The sequence below is a fragment of the Haliotis rufescens genome, unplaced genomic scaffold, assembly GCF_023055435.1.
Source record: "Haliotis rufescens isolate VD_foot unplaced genomic scaffold, xgHalRufe1.0.p SCAF_2, whole genome shotgun sequence".
NCBI classification, from domain to species: Eukaryota; Metazoa; Mollusca; class Gastropoda; order Lepetellida; family Haliotidae; genus Haliotis; species Haliotis rufescens.
The window spans coordinates 40,771,289-40,794,756 of record NW_025963890.1 but is presented as its reverse complement, the minus strand read 5'-3'; the positions used below and the strand labels follow the sequence as shown (position 1 = coordinate 40,794,756).

At 41.0% G+C, this 23,468-nt stretch overlaps 1 protein-coding gene across 1 annotated transcript in view; it reads right to left on the bottom strand.

Annotated features, from left to right (window-relative positions):
* LOC124127511 (BTB/POZ domain-containing protein KCTD7-like) overlaps positions 1 to 23,185 on the bottom strand; it is a 45,071-nt gene extending 21,886 nt beyond the window's left edge. Inside the window, exons 1-2 of the mRNA XM_048399305.1 lie at positions 23,103 to 23,185; positions 21,379 to 21,449 (exon numbers count right to left, since the gene is read on the bottom strand). Coding sequence (XP_048255262.1) covers positions 21,379 to 21,384 — 6 coding nt within the window. The 5' untranslated portion in view covers positions 21,385 to 21,449; positions 23,103 to 23,185. The remainder of the gene's footprint in view (positions 1 to 21,378; positions 21,450 to 23,102) is intronic.
* Between the last annotated feature and the right edge of the window lie 283 nt (positions 23,186 to 23,468).

Sequence of the window (23,468 nt, the reverse complement as noted above, 5' to 3'; positions counted from 1 at the left end):
TCACTGTGGAAACATCTTCTTTTTGGCTCGGTAGAGGGTGTAGATGTGAAATGTTGGCATGGCCTCCTCGCTCCACTCTCTCCCTCGCAATTTGTTTGACCTCTTCTCGGTAAAGGGATGGCAAAGACGTGGTTGTTGTGCAGCCCAATTCTTTGTGATATCCATGGTTACCTGCACCTCAAACATTAAATTGCGTAGTTAGTTTTTTTTCAATATAACCATCATTATTTTATTTACATGAGTTATGACATGAAATGTGGACACTATTGCAGGACACGTCTTCCAGAAACACTCACATGACTGTCAAGCATGTCTCTTCTTGATTGGTCATGTAAAGCGACGCAAGTCGCTGTGCAGAGTTGCGTTCCTTGGGCAAAGCTATGATTATGTGTTCGAATCCCGGTTCGCCCCGATTTTGTTTCTAGGTGTGTCCACCTACTATATATATTTTGTACAATGTTCTTCATTCAGTCTTGCTTGACAAGGGCATTGGTATCTGTACCGAAACGTCGGCTTCACAGTATTAAAGTTGTTATCCATAAATTACTACTTTGTCATATGTGTGTCATGCAGTAATTGCTGACTGAATACTCTTTGTTTGTGTGGAGTGAATGAGAGATACATACAATATAAAAAATAAATATGATCCTTTACCAACATAATATCTCAGAAATGGTACAGTGATATTGTGTAATTTCACCGTGATCTGTGTCTGTGTAAGTGCAAGTGAGTTGTCTCCCCTCTTACTGGAAGTATGGAGCGCACTTAAAATATACACCATTAAGCTTGTCAGAATCATCACCACTACCTTATTCAAATCACAAGGAATATCTTTGTTTGTTTGTCGATCTGTACATAATCGAGTAAGAACCAGACAAGAATCCAGGGATTGACATTATGAAAGTCGTTCTATGCAATTGGGATATGATGACATCTATCAACCAAGTCTCCTCTTTCGACAGGCGTGGGTTGCTGAAAACCAATTTTAACCCAGAATCGTTAACGCCTAACGGTCCAGAGAGATTATCTCGCCCGAACGGAATTAAAGATTTTTAATTAGGAAATTGCAAATAAATTATCTCTTTTGATACATCGAATCCATACTAGAACAAATTCTGGACTCGATCGATTCATCTACCAGAACGCTTATGTCAGAGTTAATGAAGAAATACTTCCACAGTAACGTTGGACTCGGAGTATCCTCTGCTGACAGACCCACATATGATATGTACTAAGGTAATCCTATATGTACTAGTAAGAGAAGACAGAAACACTCCCGAAGAGCCCCATCAGCTAGCCACGGCCCTTAACGGGCAACGGACTGCACAGACGCACCCTTGTTATACACCCGAGAAGTCTGCCAGGAGACGACGTATCTAACAATGAGTGCAATGTCCTCCACAGTCAAACGCTCATTCTAGCATAGGATATCCAGAACATTAGCACTTCACTGGATTGCAAAATTTTATGAAAACAGAAATGTGGTTGATCTCCCTGTAATAACCATAACTCTTTAAGCAGCTAAGATTCTCAGGACGAAATGTAAAGAATTCATACACCATAAAACCTTCACCTGAAAAGTATCTATCAACGAAGGATGACAGGATGGTTTCCTGATGGTGAAGCAGGGTCACAATTCTTGAAAATTTATTGAAGAGTAACAAACTTAGGTGTCGCATTTCACAGTACAGGCGGTCATCTCTTAGCCTTGTGAGGTCCACAAATCGTCTGTTCGAATTTCTGATTCTGTCAGCTCTACGACAAACGTGGATCTCTCCCTTCTGTGAATAATGTCCCCAGTCTGGAACACTTACGTCTCTCCTCCTTCTCGTCCCTTTGTTTATGCGGAGTGAGTCCGTTTTTACTCACTAAGAGCAGGGGTAGAATAGGTCTTCAGCAACCCATGCTTGCCGTAACAGGCGACGAACGGGATCGGGTGGTCAGGCTGGCTGACGTGGTTGATGCATGTCATCGTAACTGGTCCAGACTCCATTATTTACAGACCCCCGTCATATAGCTGGAATATTGTTGAGTGCGGCGTTAACAAACAAGGACAAAAGACACTAAAAGCAACAGTAAAATATGTAGGTATTTTATTACACAATCAATATGATACAAGTACAACTTGAATGCACATGACTCAACCGTCACAAGTCAACGTCTTTTTGTATGACGCGGCCGGGAATCGAACCCCGGACCTTCTGCTCTCCGGTTGGACGCACTACCACTAGACAAGTGTATACGTAATCACAAGTATAAACATTATATACAACTATACTCTCAACTACAAAGCTTGAAATGCAAACTATCTGTATATTCATCATGTACGCTTTTGTCAGGAGAATATGATTATAGACGCCTGTTTATTAGTGTAAACAAGTTACATCAATTAAGTATTTGTTATTTTTCGTCTTTCACCTTCTCAAACACCTTGGTGCCACGTTGCTTAATCGACGATTATGCCTAAAAGTTGGTTGGTTGGTTTGTTGTTTAACGCCGCACTCAGCAATATTGCAGCTATTTGACGGCGGTCTGTAAATAATCGAGTCTGGACCAGACAATCCATCGATTGATATCATTAGCATCGATCTGGGCAATTGGGAACGATGACATGCTTCAACCAAGTCAGCCAGCCTGACAACCCGATCCCGTTAGTCGCCTCTTACGACAAGCATAGTCGCATTTTACGACAAGGATAGGTTGCCGTAGATTGTATGTTATTCGACTGGGAAGTATACATTAATCGCACCAAACCACACAATGTGACATATTATTGGTACATCACTTACTCATGTTTTATCATGTACCGCAAAGCCACGCGACAACCACACTTTGGTTCTGGTCGGAGGTCCCCCGGCTGAAGGTGGACACCGATACGCTTCAGATCCTCATTGAGGAAATGGACAAGATTGGTCCCATCCGTTGTGGAGGAGGAGTATTTGACGTTGATGACCTGATGTCCCTCAGGAATACCAGCCACCTTGCACAGAGTGAACATGTGTTGAGAGGAATCCGAGAACTGGATGTACAAGACACCACTTTGATACCGACTTGCCACCAGGCCTTCCCGCACCTGATTCAGGCAGTCGTCATACCCGGCTATTCCACGTTTCCAGTTGTCTCTCAAAGCCTGTGCAAAGACTGGTCCCCATTGTAAATGTTTAGTACGCAAAGGCTTAATCCCAAAAATGTTTGCATATTTGTGTACAGCAACTGCCTGGTCGGGAGGGGGCAGCATCTCGTACCTCAGGAAGTTGAGAATGTGAGCGAATACGTCCCCATCCGCATCGTTGAAGAACCGTCCATCTTTGTCTTTGGGCATAACATATTCCCCACTGAACATATTGGCCAACTTGGAAACAGGGTACTTGGTGAGAGTTGAAATAAGGGTGCTCAGGTGCCGCCCTCCCACATTTAGATCTATGATTTGAGGGAACTGAAACATATGTATACAACAGAAAAATATCAACAGATATAAGGTTAAACTATGACATACCGACATTTTTTAAAACTTATATTGTATGTTTTCCAAAGGTTCATAGTTCTTAGAATCCAATAATAAATACCAGACGGTAAGATTGATGAATGCTTTCCCTAGAAACATATTACCGGTAAATCAATGCTAACAGTTATCTAAATGTTATAATAAATAAAAAGGACACAAGCTTTTCAATAATCATAAGAAATCTCTAATAGAAGTCCATTGTACGATTCCGACTGTATCATAAGCCTGCTTATCTTCCCGAGGCAAGGGAGTTAACTGACTATAAAATGTAACTCCATAATTCCAGCCTTGTTCGGCAAGGGTGGAAATGGACTTTTCTAGTCAGTTTACTCCCTTGACTCGGGAAGATGAAGCATGCTATCAAGTACAGGTAGTGATGACACCCGGCATAAGGTGAGAGAAGTCGTGCCCCTCCAATGGCACCTTCACAATCACATGCATCAATGCATCAATGGAATAACTGGGTTTCGTAATGCAATGTGATCCTGTTTTCCACCCATCATGCATTCATCCTTGAGAGTAACTGGTTGGTTGGTTGGTTTGTTGTTTAACGCCGCACTCAGCAATATTCCAGCTATATGACGGCGGTCTGTAAATAATCGAGTTTGGACCAGACAAGCTATCGACTAACATCATGAGCATCAATCAACGCAATTGGGATCAATGACATGCATCAACCAAATCAGTGAGCCTGACTATCCGATCCACAGTCGTCTTTTACGGCAAGCATGAGTTGCTGAACACCTATTCTACCCCGGATTTTCACGGGTGGAACGAGTTTCGATGGAGACGCGTTCGAGGGCTTGAATGTATTATTGGGCGACCAATCCTGTTTTCTATACCTTTTAAAATATACCTCTTTTACTTTCCGAAAACAATTACCACTGTTCGTTTACTTACACCAATGATATGAAATAGATTGCGTACTTTACGTCCCTAATGATATAAAATATGTTGATAAAATATTGAATCAAGGCATATGCAAAAACCGCAAATCGTTTAACGATGAGAAAATATTCTTTAGTGAGTGAGTGATATCGTTTTATGACACAACTGTTAATAGGCACCTATTCGCAGGTATATATGTCTACGTGTTTACTGTATGTTTAGCAAACCAGCTGATGCAGGCGTCAAAACCAATACTCCATGCTTTTCGTAAGAGCGGAATGTTTACCGAGATGCGACTGGTTACAGGCGTTGACCACATATAAATGCTCGCACTATCAACCACTGGTCTGCCTGGTCCAGATTCGATCATTTACAAGTCTCCCTGATATAGCCGGTGCCAACTGCTATACACGCATTGCTATACACCCACTTCACCCGACGGGACGGTCGGGTAGCCTCGTGGTTAAAGCGTTCGCTCGTCACGCTGAAGACCCGCGTTCGATTCCCGACAAGGACTGGTCGGCTCGGAGTCAGTATACTGTGTCTGAGTGGGTTATTCATGTTAAACTGCGGAATGGTATCTCGGTGAGCTAGAACTATCAATCGGCATTAGTCCGGACTAGTATAAGCAGCCACACAAACACATGCACGTCGATATATAAGTGCAATAATCTTGGACGTGACGTTAAACCCCATTTCACACCACCACCCCCCCCCCCCCCCCCCCCCCCTTCGTCTTTTGAATCGGGTGGTCGGGTAGCCTAGTGGTTAAAGCGTTCGCTCGTCACGCCGAAGACCCGGGTTCGATTCCCGACATGGGTACAGTGTGTGAAGCCCATTTCTGGTGTCCCCCGCCGTGATATTGCTGGAATATTGCTAAAAGCGGCGTAAAACGATACTCCCACACTCACTCACTTCACCCACCGCATGAACATGCCCAAAGGGACGCAACTCTGCACGGCGAATACGTCGCCTCAGACGACTGGGCCACCCGTGTCCCCTAGAATTGATAGAAACCATACCAAAATATCTTATATGGACTATGAACAGTTTAACACAGTTGGAGGTACTGGGTATAGTGCACTCTTTCAAGTGAGGACAGCTTTAAATTGATTGGTTACTGATGTTGACAAGCAGCTGGTTGCCTGGCCCAGAATTATGTAATCAATTATTTAAAGTCCGCACTGATATTGCTATACTACTGGAAGAGGCATGGCATGCATTCACTGGCTCATCACGCGTTGGTGTACAACAGCTGCAATTTCGGAAAGCTTTATCTGATAGGAACATCCAGTGCTAAGTGTTATATAATTGTCCACTTATCCAAATGCTACCCTAGTTTCAAAAGGCTTTGTAAGATTAAAAAACTAATACCATGTAGCACATCAGGAAGAGAATTTATGGATGTCAACTTCTTTATTATGAGGAACACATCGTTTCGGGGTGTGTGCTTACTGCTTCATCAGGTGAATACTATGAGGAAGAGAGCATATATATGTACACGTAAAAACAACAAAAGTAATAAGATAACAAAAGGTGGAAACTGAACAAGGGAAGCCAACAGATAATTGGCGCTGATAGGCGAATAGCAATAGACAATGAAAGCCAACACTGTACAGTAATTAGCGCTGATAGTTATGGACAACTGGAAGCCAGGAATACATTGTCACTGATAAGTAAATGGCATCGGACAACAGACAACGGGAGGCCGGGGGTAATTAGCCCTCTGCCTCATGTCATTCATTCACCTGATGAAGGAGTAGGCATATACTCAGAAACGTTGTGTTCCTCATAATAAAGAAGTTGACATCCATAAATTCTCTTCCTTTTGTGTATTACTTCTAAATGCCTTTCAAAGTCTTAATCCATGGCTTTGTTAAAAATTGGTACAAAGCAATTATATTTGATAGCGTTATAATAGGTCTCACCAATTCTCGCTCGGTTTCTGTTGAAAGACATGTTACAACTTTTGAGACAAATGACAAGAATTTAGTAGCCGTGGTAACAAGATTTATCCATCACTCTTCATTAAATAAGCCACCAATACTCATAATAACATACCAAATAATTACTTGATAAACAAGATCTGTTTATGAAACGTGAATTATCATGAGTATGTTAAGATTTATAAGGATCAATATCTCTTGGCCATATCAGGATCCGCTGTTAATTAGTTCGAATCCCTGATTATCCCTGAAGATTTCCCTTGGTTTGTCAGTTCCATGCTCGGGTCTTGTGGATTTCACCAAAGTGGTAAACGTCTTCGAATTGTGCGGCCTTGGAACTTCCCTCCCACATTAAGCTGGCACGCTATGATATAGCGGACTTATTGTCCAAATCGGCGTTAAATTCATTTCACTCTAACCTTGTAACGTCGGACTGTAAATAATTCAGTATCAATCACGTTTGATATCATTACCTATTTCCTACACCGTCTGCGTGCGACAACACAAAATCACTCTGGAATACTGTGAACGTATTCTGCGCCGGAATTCCCACGAAACATGACCAATGTCCGACAAGATGTCAATAAGCTTACCATAAATCCGCTCACTGTCAGTTTATGATCCTGGAAAAAATTGACTTCAAAACGTCAATTATCTTAACATTTCTTTCGGACACTATACAGTGTACGGTTGCTTGAGACTATATGTACAGGTTTGGATTTCTATTTGATTAAATTGTGCCTGACCTCTGTTTACGGTCAAGGTTGCCAGAAGTTACATTATTGAATGTGAAGTATGTTTATTTGTGTTCCCTGACAGGTCACGTGCAAAAGATAAATATTAATCTTGCCCTGTATGTGGAAAAATATTCCAGCAGCTCCAGCCTTTGGTGTCTACATTTTAGAACTTTTGAGGTCCATCCGAGCATTCTCTGTCTAGGTAGGAGTGAGTGAGGATTGAGTGAGTGAGTGAGTAATTATAGTCACATCGGCAATATTTCAGCCATATCGTGACTAAAGCAATTTATACGTTAAGAAAACATCAGCTTAGATTATAGTAAAACCTGTCATCAAAGGACAGTATAACTACTAGACTTATCACAGATATAAATTTTTCAAACTAGTACATGGTCATAAAAAGTTATTATAAAACAGAACAATACATTGTAAAAATGGGCGAGAGATCGCCAGCAAGTGAAGGTAGATCACCATACTAGGGACCATGGGGACCTATAGTACCTTTGCTACCTGCATGGACCCCAGCAGGATTTATATCATACCTTCAGCCACTGGCGATTATATGCAAGTTTAGCCGTCAATTAAAACTAACGAATATACTACGATTAAAATCGTGGTAGGCTTAAATTTACTTCGAACGATGTGGATCTTATGCATTCTCTCGGGGGGACAATAATTTTACAGTACTTTAACCCCCTTCAAGGATACTGCCACAAACAATCTCAGTTGCTAATTTAATCGACCAATTTTAAAACATTCATATATTATGACACATATCAATCACAATTTCTCAATCAACTCTATTTCCTTTAAAAAAAACAAGAATTAAACGAGAATCAATACTATTAAAAAGATCCTTCATGGATGATACTTTGAAATATTTATCCCTTGTGATGGAAAAATCAATACAGTCAAGCAGGACGTGCTTGACTTTGATTCTTTCATCACAAGGGATACAGAATGGAGGATCCTCACCTTTCAATATATATTCATTTGTATATCTTGAATGGCCAATACGACATCGTCGCATAATGACCTCATCAAATCTGGACTGACAACCCAAGTAGGTATAACCGATATGTGGTTTAATTGCATGTAATTTATTGATACCTACTTGGGTGTCCCACTTCTTTTGCATCAGATTTCGGATGTAACATCTGATCACTGGTTTATAATCACTGTATGGAAATTGAAGTGGTGTCACAGATTTGTTGAGTGCTGCTTTAGCAGCAGCATCGGCCATCGTGTTACCAGTTATGCCAACATGACTGGGTAACCAACAGAAAACGATGTCGTATTGGCCAGTAGCAAGATTATTATATAATTCGACAATAGCTAATAAAAGTGGATGATGACATGCATTATTTTGAATGGCTTGAAGACATGAAAGAGAATCAGAAAATATGACAAATTGTTTATATTGGGATTGTTGATTGATGTATTCAAGAGCTGTTAAAATAGCTTTAGATTCTGCTGTAAAAATGGAACAAGCATCTGGTAATCTTGACGAGATTGTTTTCGATCCAATGACTGTGGCACAAGCCACTGAACCACCATCCTTGGAGCCATCAGTAAATATTGATCGATAAGTATTGTAGGTATGTCGTAACTGATTATATTCCTGCTGATACTGTAATTGATTAGTTTCTGATTTCTTTAGTTTTGTTAATTCAAGATCTACCTGTGGCTTTACCAGTTGCCACGGGGGAGACGACAATAATTTGGTGGGAGATATGTTAGAAAGTTCAATTGCTGCAGCAGAAACGTCAGGCTTTATCCTAATGCCAAGAGGTGGAATAATTGATTGTTTCTTGAGATAGAGATCCTCATACAGTGGATTAAATACGCAGTGATAAGCTGGATTAGATGGATTAGAGAACAGTTTAGTAACGTATTGTAAGGATAGTTTTAAGCGACGGTGTTTGAGGGATGGTTCATCAGCCTCAACATACAAGCTATTGATAGGAGAGGTTCTGAAAGCACCAAGACAGAGTCTCAGACCTTGATGGTGGATGGTATCCAATATTTTTAAATTGCTTTGACAGGCCCCACCATAGACGATGGAGCCATAATCTAGTTTAGAGCGAATGAGTGCTCTGTACAACTGGAGGAGCGTTTTCTGATCCCCTCCCCACTTTGCATTTGAAACGACTTTCAACAAATCAAGGGCCTTCATACATTTATTTTTCAAATATTTTATGTGCGGTAAAAAGGTCAGATGATGATCAAATATTATGCCCAAGAACTTGGCCTCCGTCACAACCTTAATAGGAGTGTTATCCAAAACTAGTTCTGGGTCGTTATGGGGTTTGTATTTTCTACAAAAAAGAATACAATTTGTTTTTGATTTAGAAAATTTAAAACCGTTCTCTAAACACCATTTATTTATTTTATTTAGACATAATTGCAATTGTCTTTCAATAGTATGCATATTTTTACCGCGACAAGATATGTTAAAATCATCCACAAAAAGTGATCCATCAATCGAATCATTTAAAACCTTGGAAAGGCTATTTATTTTAATACTAAACAAAGTGACAGACAAAATACTGCCTTGTGGGACACCCTGATCTTGACTATAATGATCAGACAGGGTAGAACCCACACGAACTTGAAATTGTCTATCTGATAAAAATTTGGATATAAATTGAGGCAAACGGCCTCGCAATCCAAAATCATGTAAATCTTTTAAAACACCATGTTTCCATGTAGTGTCATATGCTTTTTCTAAATCGAAAAAGATAGACACTGCATGTTGCTTATTTACAATGGCATTCTTAACGAATGACTCCAGTCGAACTAAATGGTCAACAGTACTTCGATTTTTCCGAAATCCACACTGAATATTAGTAATTAAATTATTGGATTCCAAGTACCATGTTAATCTATTGTTGACCATGCGTTCCATGGTTTTGCAAACGCAGCTGGTCAATGAAATAGGTCTATAATTTGAGGGATCGGTATGATCCCTTCCTGGTTTTGGTATGGGAACAACTATGGCATCATGCCATGAAGGCGGAAAGTTGCCGGATGTCCATATGTCATCAAATATCAATAGAAGGGTTTCTAAGCATGTTTCTGGTAAGTGTTTTAAGAGTTGATAATGGATGTTATCAGCTCCTGTGGCAGTATCATGAGCCTGCCCAAGGGCAGTATGAAGCTCATGAAGAGAAAATATTTCATTATAATCTTCCCCATTATCTGATTTAAAATTAATAGTTTTCTTCTCTTGCTGATTTTTATATTTTTGAAATTGAGGTACATAGTTAGATGAGGAAGAATGTTTAGCCAAAGTTTCACCAAGTTTATTTGCAATATCGGAAGTATTTGTCAATAATTCATTCCCATTTTTAAGATGGCGAATGTTAGATTTAGAACCCTTACCTTTGATTCGTTGGATCATGTTCCATACTTTTGACATAGGCGTACGTGAGTTTATTCTTGAAACAAAATGTTGCCAAGACTGGCGTTTATTTTGTTTAAACGTTCGCCGAGCTTTAGCATTCAAAATTTTAAATTGATTCAAATTATGTACCATAGGATGGCGACGGAAATAATGCTCTGCCTTTTTCCGAGCCTTCCGAGCTTGTTTGCAGGTAGAATTAAACCATGGTTTACGTATGTGTGGAATCGTAGAGGACTTAGGGATACAGGTATCAGCTATTTTGTTCAGTTCATCAGAAAATAGTTGTACAGGATCAGGGACATCGATAAACAGAACAGGTTGTAACTTCTCAGATGAAAGAATTTCAAATAAAGGCCAGTTGGCTTTAGTGAAGTTCCATCGTGATGATGGAGGAACATCAGATGGAATAACAGCTTTGAGAACGGTTGGAAAATGGTCACTTCCACACAGGTCGTCATGGACGGACCATTCAAACTCATTCAGTAGATCAGAATCCACAAGTGACAAATCCAGGGAGGAGTATGTACCTGTACCCGGATGTAAATAAGTGTAGGAAGTATCATTAAAAAGACATAAATTGTTGTTGGAAATAAAATCTTCCAGGACTTTACCTTTATTGTTAGAATGTGCACTTCCCCATAGGGGGTTGTGGCCATTCAAATCACCCATAATGATGCAAGGCTTAGGTAGCTGGTCATAGAGGGCCTGGAGATCAACATGCTGAAGAGATGAAGTCGGAGGAACATAAACAGAGCACAAAGTAAACACAATGTGCAAGGTCACACGGACAGCAATAGCTTGTAGTGGAGTAATCAGTGGAACAGGGCTGTGGATCACTCCCTGCTTCACCAAGATTGAAGACCCCCCAGTGGCTTTTGGCCCTGGAGGAGAAAAGAAATGATATGAATTATATTGTCGTATATCAAGTTGATCTGTATCTTTAAAATAGGTTTCCTGTAAGCAAAAAGCTGATGGTTGAAAATCCTGTATCAATAACTGTAAGTCATTAAAATTATTCTTTAGTCCTCTACAATTCCACTGAATAAGGGTATTTGAGCTGTTCATGGCGGCTCAACTGGAGATCGCGAGCGGGATGAGGGACCACTCCCATGAACTGGGAGTGAAGGACTGACCTCCATCTCCAGAGGTTCAAACTGATTGTGAACCTTTATAGATGTTGACTGAGTAGAAGGCACCTCCAAATGTTGAAGGGCCCTGGCCTTTTTTTTCAATTGCTTTTTTTTCTTTGAAGACATGTGGGCTTCGCCCTGTACTATTTCAGGGACAATTTCATGTTCAGATGATGGATCTTCTGCAGGTGTTACAATGTCTGTCTGCGAGGCTGATGTTGAAACAATTGACAGAGAAAGAACAGACTCGGTATGGTCATCGAGAATGATCTGTTCATCCACCCAAGATAACGTTGTTTGAGACGATGATGTTCTCATGGTAGGTTTGGCAACAGGAGCAGGAGAGGAAACTGCAGCTGAATAGGTTAGAGTTGAATTGGTGGGAAGAGGCACCAACTTTTTAGCTTCAAAGTAAGAAATATTGCTAGTGTGTTTGATTTTATGAATTTTAGCTTCACGATCATATAAGGGACAGGATTTGGATGAGGCCAAGTGTTCCCCAGTGCAGTTTGCACACTTGATGCTGTTGGAGCACTCAGAGCCCTCATGAGCTCCGCCACAACGGGAACAAACCAAGCTATTACGGCAAAACTTGGCCCCATGACCAAACTTTTGACATTTGAAGCATCGGAGTGGATTTGGTACGTATACCTCCACTCCGATGTTGAAGTATCCAGCCTTTATATTCTTTGGAATTGAAGAAAGTGAGAAAGTAAACAGATAAGTATTTAGTTTGGTAATTGTGCCATCATCTTTCCTTTTCGTAAATCGCTTGACAGCAAGTATTCCTTGATTTTTCAGCTCAGCTGCAATTTCCTCCTCACTCATGTCAGAAAGGCAACGAGCCCTGTCTCTGACTATGCCTCTGCAGGAGTTTAGTGTCTGGTGCACTGAGACAACAACTGGAATATTCACAAACTGTTTTAATTTCAAGAGATTGTCAGATTGTTGTCTCCGTGCACATTCCACTAACAGGGAACCGCTTCGGAGTCGCGTTACGTTCTTCACTTCTCCACAGACGCCTTTAATGCCCAAGGAGATAGCAAATGGGTTCAGCTTTAAAGGTGTCTCATCAGAAGATGAGATCACAATAAACCTGGGCCATGAGTCAACAATTTCAGACGAGTCTTCATCGGATGATGAAGACTCAACATGTCTCCGTTTATTCTTTGATGAACCAGATGGAATGGGAAGAGCCATGGTGTAAGGAAATGTTTCGACATCTCTGCTCCCCACCCACCATGGAGTGTCAACAAGGACGATGGTGCAGTGGAAGCCCGCCTGCACCACCAGGGCTACAGGGATGTTATACTCCAGCAAATAGAAACTTGAATAGCTATGGAATCTGACAGAAGAAATGCCAGGCTGGTTCGCCCATGACACATGTCTGGAGAAACACAGAATTCAGCGGTTTATAATGCCAGATAGGCCCATGAGCCACCGCCCTCTGGCATAGGACTCTAGGCAAAATTGAAATTAACAAGATCAAATTTATGATATATCCTGATCCAAATTTGGTTAATATAACTCGAAATTGGTCAAGACAAGTATTCCATGCACAGGGCATGGCGTGACCAGCCGATTGATAGAAACGGGCCAATTCTACCACCCGTCTAGGTGAAGTAAGGGTCGAAGTGGTGTGTTGGGCAAAGGAACACTGTTCTTGGCTCCAGTGCCCTCAACCACCAGAATCCCGTCCTCCACCGACACAGGGGAGCAACCCACGGCAAACAGGTTGCCCAATTCGGTCGCCTCATACGACCAGCAATGGGGTGCTGTGGACAAATTCTATCCCGAGTCCACACGGGGGAAGAGCTATTAGCGTTACCCAGCACTCACCACGAGGAGGTTGCTCTTCACGAGTGCCGAGTGAGGATTGTTATACGCCGCTTTTAGCAATATTCCAGCAATATCACTACGGGGGACACCAGAAATTGGCTTCACACTTTGTACCTATGTCGGGAATCGAACCCGGGTCTTCTGCGTGACGAGCGAATGCTTTAACCACAAGGCTAGCCGACCGCTCCGTCTGGGTACGAAGATTTCAAAGAGCGTCATATGACCCTTGCTCTGAAGTTGTTTGATCAACATTCAAAGCATCAGTAAAGCTTTATGGTAGACATGGGGAGTATATTTCCAAGTTTGATGCATAATGGCCAAAAATGATGTCTGATGCAATTCCATGTTTATGCCTCCACACACACAAATACTATTGAAGTCATATTTTATAAATATATAAATCAACACTATTAACTTCACATACTGTTTATTTAATCATTAACAAAACAATAATGCATATAAGGACACAAAATCAGTGAAAACGATCAGCGTAATAATGCATAACAAACCTAGCCCACTCTAATCGGCCAATCAGGAAGCATTAGTTGGTTATGGGCGTGGCCTAATTTGCTTTTGGTTTATGGAAGCATAAATAAAAACCAAATGGCTATATTACACAATCATTTGCTATGGAATCACGTGAAATGTATTTTCTTATTAATACAAAACCGTTCGACTTCAGGGTAAATGCATATTGTATTGTCTTCATTATAAAGCAATTTCCATACATCCACATGCCAGTATTAATAATTCTAAGGCACTAATAGTCTCCAAAGCATAGACAGTAGAAAAATAACAAGGTTATTTGTGTTAACAATGTAATAACCTGGCCCTGACCCCCACACCGTACCTATCGCCACCATCGTCTACACCCTCTTTGAAAGAAAGTAAAAGTAACATACATTTACGTTCTCTTCAGAAATAGACGAAATGCGTTGTTTAATCATTTGAGTTCATCCAGTGTAGACTTGGGTGCATTGCAAAACTGAAGTTTCATCGCACTGATACAGTTACAGTTGCATGTTATTTCTTCTTCATCTGTGAAGATACCCATACATTGTAAGTCATGTGCCAGAAGACTAAGCAACAAAGATCGCCTTTTATCATCAAGACCAAGATGTATATCAATCCGAGGTGACCCGCGAAGATCAGTTTTATACGCAGTATCATCACGACATGAACACTCGGCGGTAAGTATGCAAAGATAAAAATACCGTGAAAACCTCCTCACTTCCCCTTTCACGTATTCCAAGTGAGAAGTGTAATTAGGAAACACACTCCTCGCTGAGTCATAGAGCATCTCCAGCATGCCGTGAGCCTTGATAATGCCTTCCTTTAGGACGTGTAATCCAAAGTAATCTGCATATTTCCGAACAACTGCAGCTGCTCCGGGGGGAGGCATTGTCTCGAATCTCAGAAAATTGAGGACGTGAAAAAACACATCTCCATCCACATCAATGAAGTAGCGGCCATCTTTGTCTTGGGTCACTGGATGCCTTCCACTAAACATGGTGGCCAACATGGAGTCCGGGTACTTGGTGAGGGTGGACAGGGAGGTTGTCAGATGTCGACCACCCACATTTAAGTCGATGACATCAGGGAACTGAAATATAGAACAATACAATATGTGTGCTCATCGTCATCTCAATGAACATCAGTTCACGCATAAACATATCTGAAAACAGATTATAAGGGAGACAACTGATACAGTACAGGGTGATGAAATATGAAATACTGACCAAAGGTGAATTATTTATTTAATGTATGAGAGTTTTTCATGGTACACTTTTCTTAAATCTTCTTTAATCATTACCATGCCACACTCTTCTTTAACAACGGTCACGCCATCAATTCCTTCTTAACTCTATAAGGGGGCACGTGTGGCCCAGTCGTCTGAGGCGCCCCGATTCGCTGTGCAGAGTTGCGTCCCTTGGGCACTCCAGAAACCTGATTGTGGGTTAGAATCCCGGTTCGCCCCGATGATGTTTCTAGGTTTGTAAGCACCATACCCGTGCTCGTGGGTTTCACCAAAGTGGTAAAGGTCTGAGACCTGCCTCACTTCGGGCTTTCCTCCCATATTAAGCTGACACGCCGCAATATAACTGGAATATTGTTAAATGCGGCGTTAACCCCACTCACTCACTCTTAACTGTATAACGTGAATCTATTCACGACTGGCTGTAAATACATGTATCTAATAAAAACTTGCTTCATTTGTATATAGGGCATGTTCTCCCACCCTTGGCAGAAAGCGACCTCTTAGACACATATAAAGCAACAACAACACCCTGTCATTCAACTGATGAAGTGGCAAGAAGTAGCCATGAAACATTATGTATGTAGAATATTTCGATACAAGTCATGTCCAGTCTCGAAATGACACTGCAATTTGTTAAACATACAAGGGCGTCATATTCTGACTCGGAGTCTTTACGTTTTGGATAAAACACGTCTCCGAGGGAAATGTAAAATCGCGAGCTAGGGAAAACCGAGGGTACCTCGCGGGCGGTCTCAGATTTTTGTTGTCGTGTTTTATCCCACTTATGGGCTATCTAAATGCAAGAGAAACCGAACAATTAAGAAAACATCGAAATGCCTTATAGTAACATAATACAGCCTTTCGCGGTCCAAAGGAATTCGATCAAAACGTGCGAGAGAAAAACACTTGCAACATGGGCCAGCTGGAGTCATGACATATAACATTTTCAGCACCTGTCCGGTGGCTCAGTGGCCAAACAGTGGGTTACAAAACTAAACACGATATGTGAGGTGGTAGGTTTGATTCACGTCATGGAATTTTCATGTAATAAAATGGTGACTTTTAACCAATACAAACTTTCTAAGCTTTCTAAGATTTTTGGGTTGTCTTTGGGTGTTGATAATTTTGTATTTGCTCAATATCTTCTCCTTTTTATTACTTTGATTAAAAAAGGCAGGAACCGTTGAACCATGGACAATGTTTTTTCATGATAAGGGTTGAAGGTAGACATTAGGGTTAAATTTCCCAGATATTAAATTGTGTCTTACATCGAGAAAGGTTAAACTGGAGTATTATGTGCTATATGTATGAATAAGACATAATGCTAGGACTGTTTGGTTCCAAACATCTAGGATTTTTATTTTGAAAAACGAGAATAAGACAAAGTTATAGTTTGTTACAATACGTGTGACAGTACGATGAAGGTGTTAAATATAAATAATTTGAAATGGAGGGATGCAAAAAGATTCTGAACAATAACTAAAAATAATTTAGTAATAATACTTTCCGAAAAGAAACCTTGCATTGACAAAATAACGCCATTCAGAGTAGCATGCACCAATACTGTTACTTTTCATGTAGCAAGCATTCGGTTTTTTTAGGTATTGCCCTCAGAATACCTTTACAACGGACTCACCCGCGAAGATTCCGGAGTAGAATAGGTCTTCAGCAACCCATGCTTGTCGTAAAAGGTGACTTTGCTTGTCGTATAAGGCGACTAGCGGGATCGGGTGGCCAGGCTCGCTGACTTGGTTGATGCATGTCATCATCCCAATTGCGTGGGTCGATGCTCATGATATTAATAACTGGATTGTCTAGTCTAGACTCGATTATTTACAGACCGCCGTCATATAGCTGGAATATTGCTGAGTGCGGCGTTAAACAACAAACCAACCAACCTTGTGTATTCCTGGGAGGAACATGAACCATATGGGGTACAATCCATATAACCATTAAAGTATCAAATATGTGACTATAGTTATGGTATGACATTTTTGTCTTCACTTATGATTAATAAATTTTCTCTTTTTTTAATTACATACGTGTGTGTGTGTGTGTGTGTGTGTGTGTGTGTGTGTGTGTGTGTATGCCGTACATACGTGTGTGTGTGTGCCGATACTAGTTTGGACTGATGCCGGTGATATTGCTACCCCACTGGGATATGGTGTCTCGGTTTTTTCATGGATACCACAAACAAACATGTTATACTGGCTTCGGGTCGACCAGTCCTTGTTTAATCTCCTTAATGCCGAATGTCAGGCGGTGTAACAATAAATACCATCTTTTAACGTCTTTCGCATAACGATCAATCTACCGACCTTCCGTTCTCTGGGCACACTCTCCATCCATTCAAGCGGTCGTTATGTAAGAGGGGAACGCTAGATATTCAAGGCGACTTATAAGAAAAGAAGCCTATCCGCTTTCGGTTTTATTTCTGGGAAATATGGAGGTCAATTAGGTTATGCTCTCTACCCTGATATTGCTAACTATGTAAGTTAAAAGACAAAGGCGAACTACTCACATTATTACACACTTGCCTGTTTTACATATCTGATAGTTAATGATCAATATCCTGTTCATTACAAACATTTACCTGAACACCACACAATGTAACAGGGCATACCCCTCGCGCCACAGGTGGATGGGAGCGGATATCACGCGGCGCTTTTATGGGGTGGTAATGTCGCTAGGGCAAGTTGATCTTATATCTAATGCCGGCTATACTTACACCTGAAGACATATTGCTGAGCACCAGCTGATAGATCGATGTTGGTCCTTGAAAACAGTGTTTCCTGTAATATATCCTGTCTTGTTCCGTGATTTACACAAGTAGTGTCAAGCTGTACGTTGTCTTCCAGCCTGGTTCCCTGTGTATGCTTCGCTGGCGCTACACTGCGCCAGCACAGCACACCCAGGGAACCAGGCTGGTTGTCTTCCAGTCAATGAAAGTCACATGACATGTCACACATTGACCTCAGCTCAATCCAACAGCTGTTATGTATCAATTTATAATTTGTTTTAATTCTTTTACGATGGCAGATTGACACATGACAGCAAGATGCATTCGCTATAGCAGTATCGTCGTTGTTGTTGTTGTTTGTTGTTGCTTTAAGTATTTAAGACGTCGCCTTCTGTCTCAGCAATTTCGGCTGACCTGGACCTCGTTGGGACTAAAAAAGTATCTGTGATTATACAGGGAAACCTGAACGCTCTGCAGTACAGAGACCAAGTGTTGCAGCCAATTGTGCTTCCGTTCTTACAAAACCAACATCAGGGGACATTGTTTCAACACGACAATGCCAGGCCCCATACTGCAAGACTGACTTGGAACATTCTAAACCAGCAGAACGTTGACGTTTTGCCCTGGCCTGCCCAGTCACCCGATATGAATCCTATTGAACATATGTTGGACCACCTTGACAGATAGGTTAGAGCACGCCAACAGCCTCCCGTCAACAGACAAGAATTGCAGCAGGCCCTGAGAGACGAGTGGCAACGGAATCCAGTCCACGTCATCAGAAGACTGACGTCATCGATGAGACGGCGTATCACAGCATGCATTGAGGCAGCTCGAGGTCATACACGCTATTGAAGGCAACTGTGTCGACAATGAACTTGTAGTGTGTCTGACAATTTTTGGGTGACATTTCAGACAACTTTTGAAAATGAAATTTCTTACCCCACCATTGTTTACCTTGAGCTAACATTACCTGTGATTGCACAATTTCATTCAAAACTGTGGTTAATCAATCATTTGTTACCCCTCCGTCGATTATATTATAATTCACAACAAAACCTCTTCTTCTTATTTTATTTATCGATCATGGAACTCGGAGTAGGTGGGGAGGAAGTGGGCAATGATAAAAGTTCTGACAATTTCAACACTTTATTATAATTCAAACAGTCGAGGCAACGTATGATAACACCCGGTCATGTCCGTTACCCACATTCATCGATCAATAGCAGAACATACAGCAATGACGTACGCGCGTCTTTGACCCTGACTACTATATTACTCGGAATGAACATTAACATTGTGGGAACTACAATAAATGGACAAATCAGGTTACATGGTGAGCTCACACGTTAATGTTGAGGGTCACATAGGACCAGCTTGAACATGATAACATATTAACCAAATATGTCATGACGCCAGCTAAACAGTCATTTGGCTTGTTTACAGCAACTGATGCATTTGAACATGTAGAAGGCCATTCAGTTTGTTGACATTTGATAAGGAACCACCCAACACATGCCAGGTGCCAGAAGATCAGAATATCATGTGAGGCAATGATGATTGTTTCCCAATTACGACAAACATCGAATCGATTCAAACAAAATTCAATGTATATACATCATGGAATCAAGCTACATATGACGGTGCATCAGACAATCCAGAGATTGACATCATGAGCATCGATCCACGCAATTTGGATACGATGATATGCATCAACCAAGTCAGCGAGCCTGACTACCCGATCCCGTTAGTCGCCTCTTACGACAAGGATAGTCGCCGTTTACGGCTAGCATGGGTTGCTGACGGCCCATTCTACACCGGATCTTCACAGATCTCAATCGTAATGTTTTGAGGGGAAACTTGATATTCAAGACCGCTTTTACGTAAAGTAGAACATCTACTTTCGCTTACATTTCTGGGAAATATGGATGACAGCTTGGCTCTCTAGCCTAACACAACAGCTAAAAGTTAGTTTGTGACAGTCTGAACTGATTTTGATATCTGATATTGCAAGATCGACACCCAGCTGCGTGCTTTTTAATACATGTATCTGAATCACCACACATTGTAACAAGGCATTTTTCCGCGCTGGAGGCAGATGTATTCGACGATCCCGCGAGACACTAAGGTACCATTGTTAGGTACCAAGCGAACAGGAAATTCTTCACCTGACGCAAGTAGTAATTACACTAGAAGACTTATCACCACAACATGGACTTTCTCATTGTACGCCTGTCTCATGGAAAGTACTAAATCAGATCTGGTAAGTATAAGATCTAGACTACTGAGAACAGACTTAATTCATGATGATTGCATAACTATCTCCCCTGAACGGGTACTCGAGTCCTGAAAATTGGACTCGAGTCCTAAGCTACCCGACCCGTTATTGGGTACTCGAGTACCCGTCGCAACCCTAAATTACACTAGACCACATACTACGAAACACGAGTTGGTAGTTCGATGTTAGTCCCATAAAGATAGCGTTTGCTGTGTTGTCTGTGCACTGGGTGTTTACCGTGAGAGATTAGGTATGCCGTCACTTTAATTATTTATTATATTGTTTTCAGATATGTGCGTCCTGCACCTGTGTATAGCACCCGATCTCGATAGTCGCCGATAACGGCAAGCATTCGTTGTCAAGACCTTTTCTACCCACGCTCTTACTTCCTGCTTTTTAATATTCTCAACCAGTTTTACATCGCATCAGTGATATTTTAGTTATTATACTGTCCATCGTTTGACAGTTTTCTATTTAATCTAAATATTTGTTTTATTAATGTATAACTTCTCTTCACGATATTGTTGAATTACTGCCGATGTGACGTTAAACACTCACTCACTCACTCTACCCCGGATCCTAAAGGGCCCCTGCTTCATTAATTAAATAGAGAACTCTAGTTTGCCTTTCTACTATATAGCTAGTAGTTTCTTTGTTTGAACACTCTTGTGCAAAGTGAGTTAAGGTTCTTATTAGATTACAATTCCTTTGGCGTTAATTTGTGATTTGTTCAGATTTTACACAATCTTGGCATCCATGTTGTTGATGCAGTGAATTATAATAAACCGCCAACGCCAGGGCATAAAAGTATCGAGTATTATTATCCGCAGAACAATAGTTTGAGGCTTTAAAGACAAAACGGCGGTGACAATTTGAATGGATCACTAAAAGTGATGACACCAGGTGTTCGCGAAAAGGGGAAGTATGTGTCTGCCCTACCGGTAGAATTTGGGTAGTAACATGTTTCGGTCATGACTCATCGCACTGGGGAAACAGGTGATACACACGGTTTGGACACTTTTGACAGAAATGTTGCCGCTGTGACCTTAGATGCCTACTCATCCTCACACTCAATGTGCAGTTAAGTAAATGTTGACACATTTTCTTGAACCACATTGTTTCAATAGGAAAAACAATTACATCGTACACTTACCTCCATAATGTCAAAATATGCTTTGTGAAGTCACGTGTTCAGGGTGTCGAGTATTGCTTGTAGGTTTCTATCTAGAAACAAAAGAAAAGTGGGGTAAATTTAAGAATGTGAGTTGGTTCCTGTCAATTTGAGTGAATGGTTTGTTAAAGACCACTTTAAACAACAATTCAGCAGTTCAGTTGGGGTTATAAGTGGGGTAACTGACAGATGGGGCTTCAAGTGGCCCAGTCGTCTAAAGCAAGGTGATATGCACAGTTGCATCCTTTAGAAACATGATCGTGTTTTTAAAAAACAAACCACCAGAATCGCCCTGAATGAAATACTGTAATAAGCGGTGTTTATCTCAATTCTCAACAGTAATACACATGCTAGACTTTTAACACCTTGCCGCACGTGTATGGTGCTGGGAAATAATAAATGATACACAGCTGGAATCTGGGCTATGCCCTGCACTGAGGTTTTCGAGGGAGTATGATAGAAAAAGTTCTATCTGAAAAAATATAATGCAATGACCTAACTGACAAAATGTGGAAAAGGGACAACAAGCCTTAATATTTGATGATACTATGTTTATTTGTAACTAACTTTATAATGTAACTACGGGGGTCAATCACAATGAAATCATATTGCGGTAAACCGGAAATCGCCATAGCCAGGTACATGTAGGTTACAGGTCATATTAGCCTAGACACGATCCCTCAGTCATACCTGGCACGCCTACAGACCTACACCATCACGCATGTACTCTCGGATTGGCGTTACTCGGATATTGCGGCTTTTTTACAGCTCGTTGTGATGAGGTAATGCGTGCATGTTATGATGTACCTGTAATCTAACAATATTAGGGCGGGCTGTAAATAATCGGTTCTGGGCCAGGCAAACAAATGTTTGATAATATGAGTTACGGATCATTTTAAAGCAGGTCTCTTGAGGCTGGTTATACAGTTTATAATGGTATTATATACACAAAAGTATGGAGTGTTGGATTTCGAAAGCAGCTGTGGAACGAACCCGCGAATATGTGCGTATTAGCTCACACACACACACACACACACACACACACACACACACACACACACACACACACACACACACACACACACACACACACACACACACACACACACACACACACACACACACACACACACACACACACACACACACACACACACACACACACACACACACACACATACATACATACATACATACATACATACATACATACATACATACATACACACACATACACACACACACAGGTTAAAGCTGAAGCCAGATTAATTCGTTTCAAGTTTACCCTGTCTAGTCCAAATTAAACTCATACCTTCTATCCCCGTGTATAGCGATTCTTAAATCATTACAAATTGTCCCACCTCCTCTGCCCTCTACATTGGTTCAAAGAAAGATATGTTAAATATAGAGATTTTAAAGCATCTCTGCTTTTTCTGATTCCGGAAGTAGAATCAACGAGACACGAAAATTCATGTGATTTCTCTGACTTCAACCGTATTGAGATTGGTAATTTCTCTCAACGATAATGAAAATGGCGTTGAGTCAAATTTGCACGAATGGCCAGTGAATTCCTGGTTCAAAATAGCGTGACGTCACCATTAGGGTGATAATAAAGTGATAACATACAATTCCAGAACTAGTAATGAACGAGAGTACCGTCCTACCCTAATGTCGACTGGTAGAGAGATTTATAGAAGGCAACCTACCTCAAGTCGCTGTGTAACTACGAATGCAGAAACGCGTGGAGTTGTGTCCCGGTAATATTGCATTGTGATCTTGTTCATGATAAGATAAGCAGAAAAAGATATGCACTGTGCAAACTTAAACTTTGACCTCGGCGCGATTTATTAGTCTGTAAACCTGACCAATTTAAAACTCTAATATATTATCAGGCAGAAGATAAGAGTCAGTGAGTTAAAATTTAACGGCCCATCGGTATTATTTCGGTCATATAGTGACGAGACCAAGTTAAGTTACTCACATTTGAGTAATTTATGTAAAGTAATATTTAAAATCAATTTATGAAACATATTTGAACATAACAATATCATGTATAGAGTTTTCAAACACGG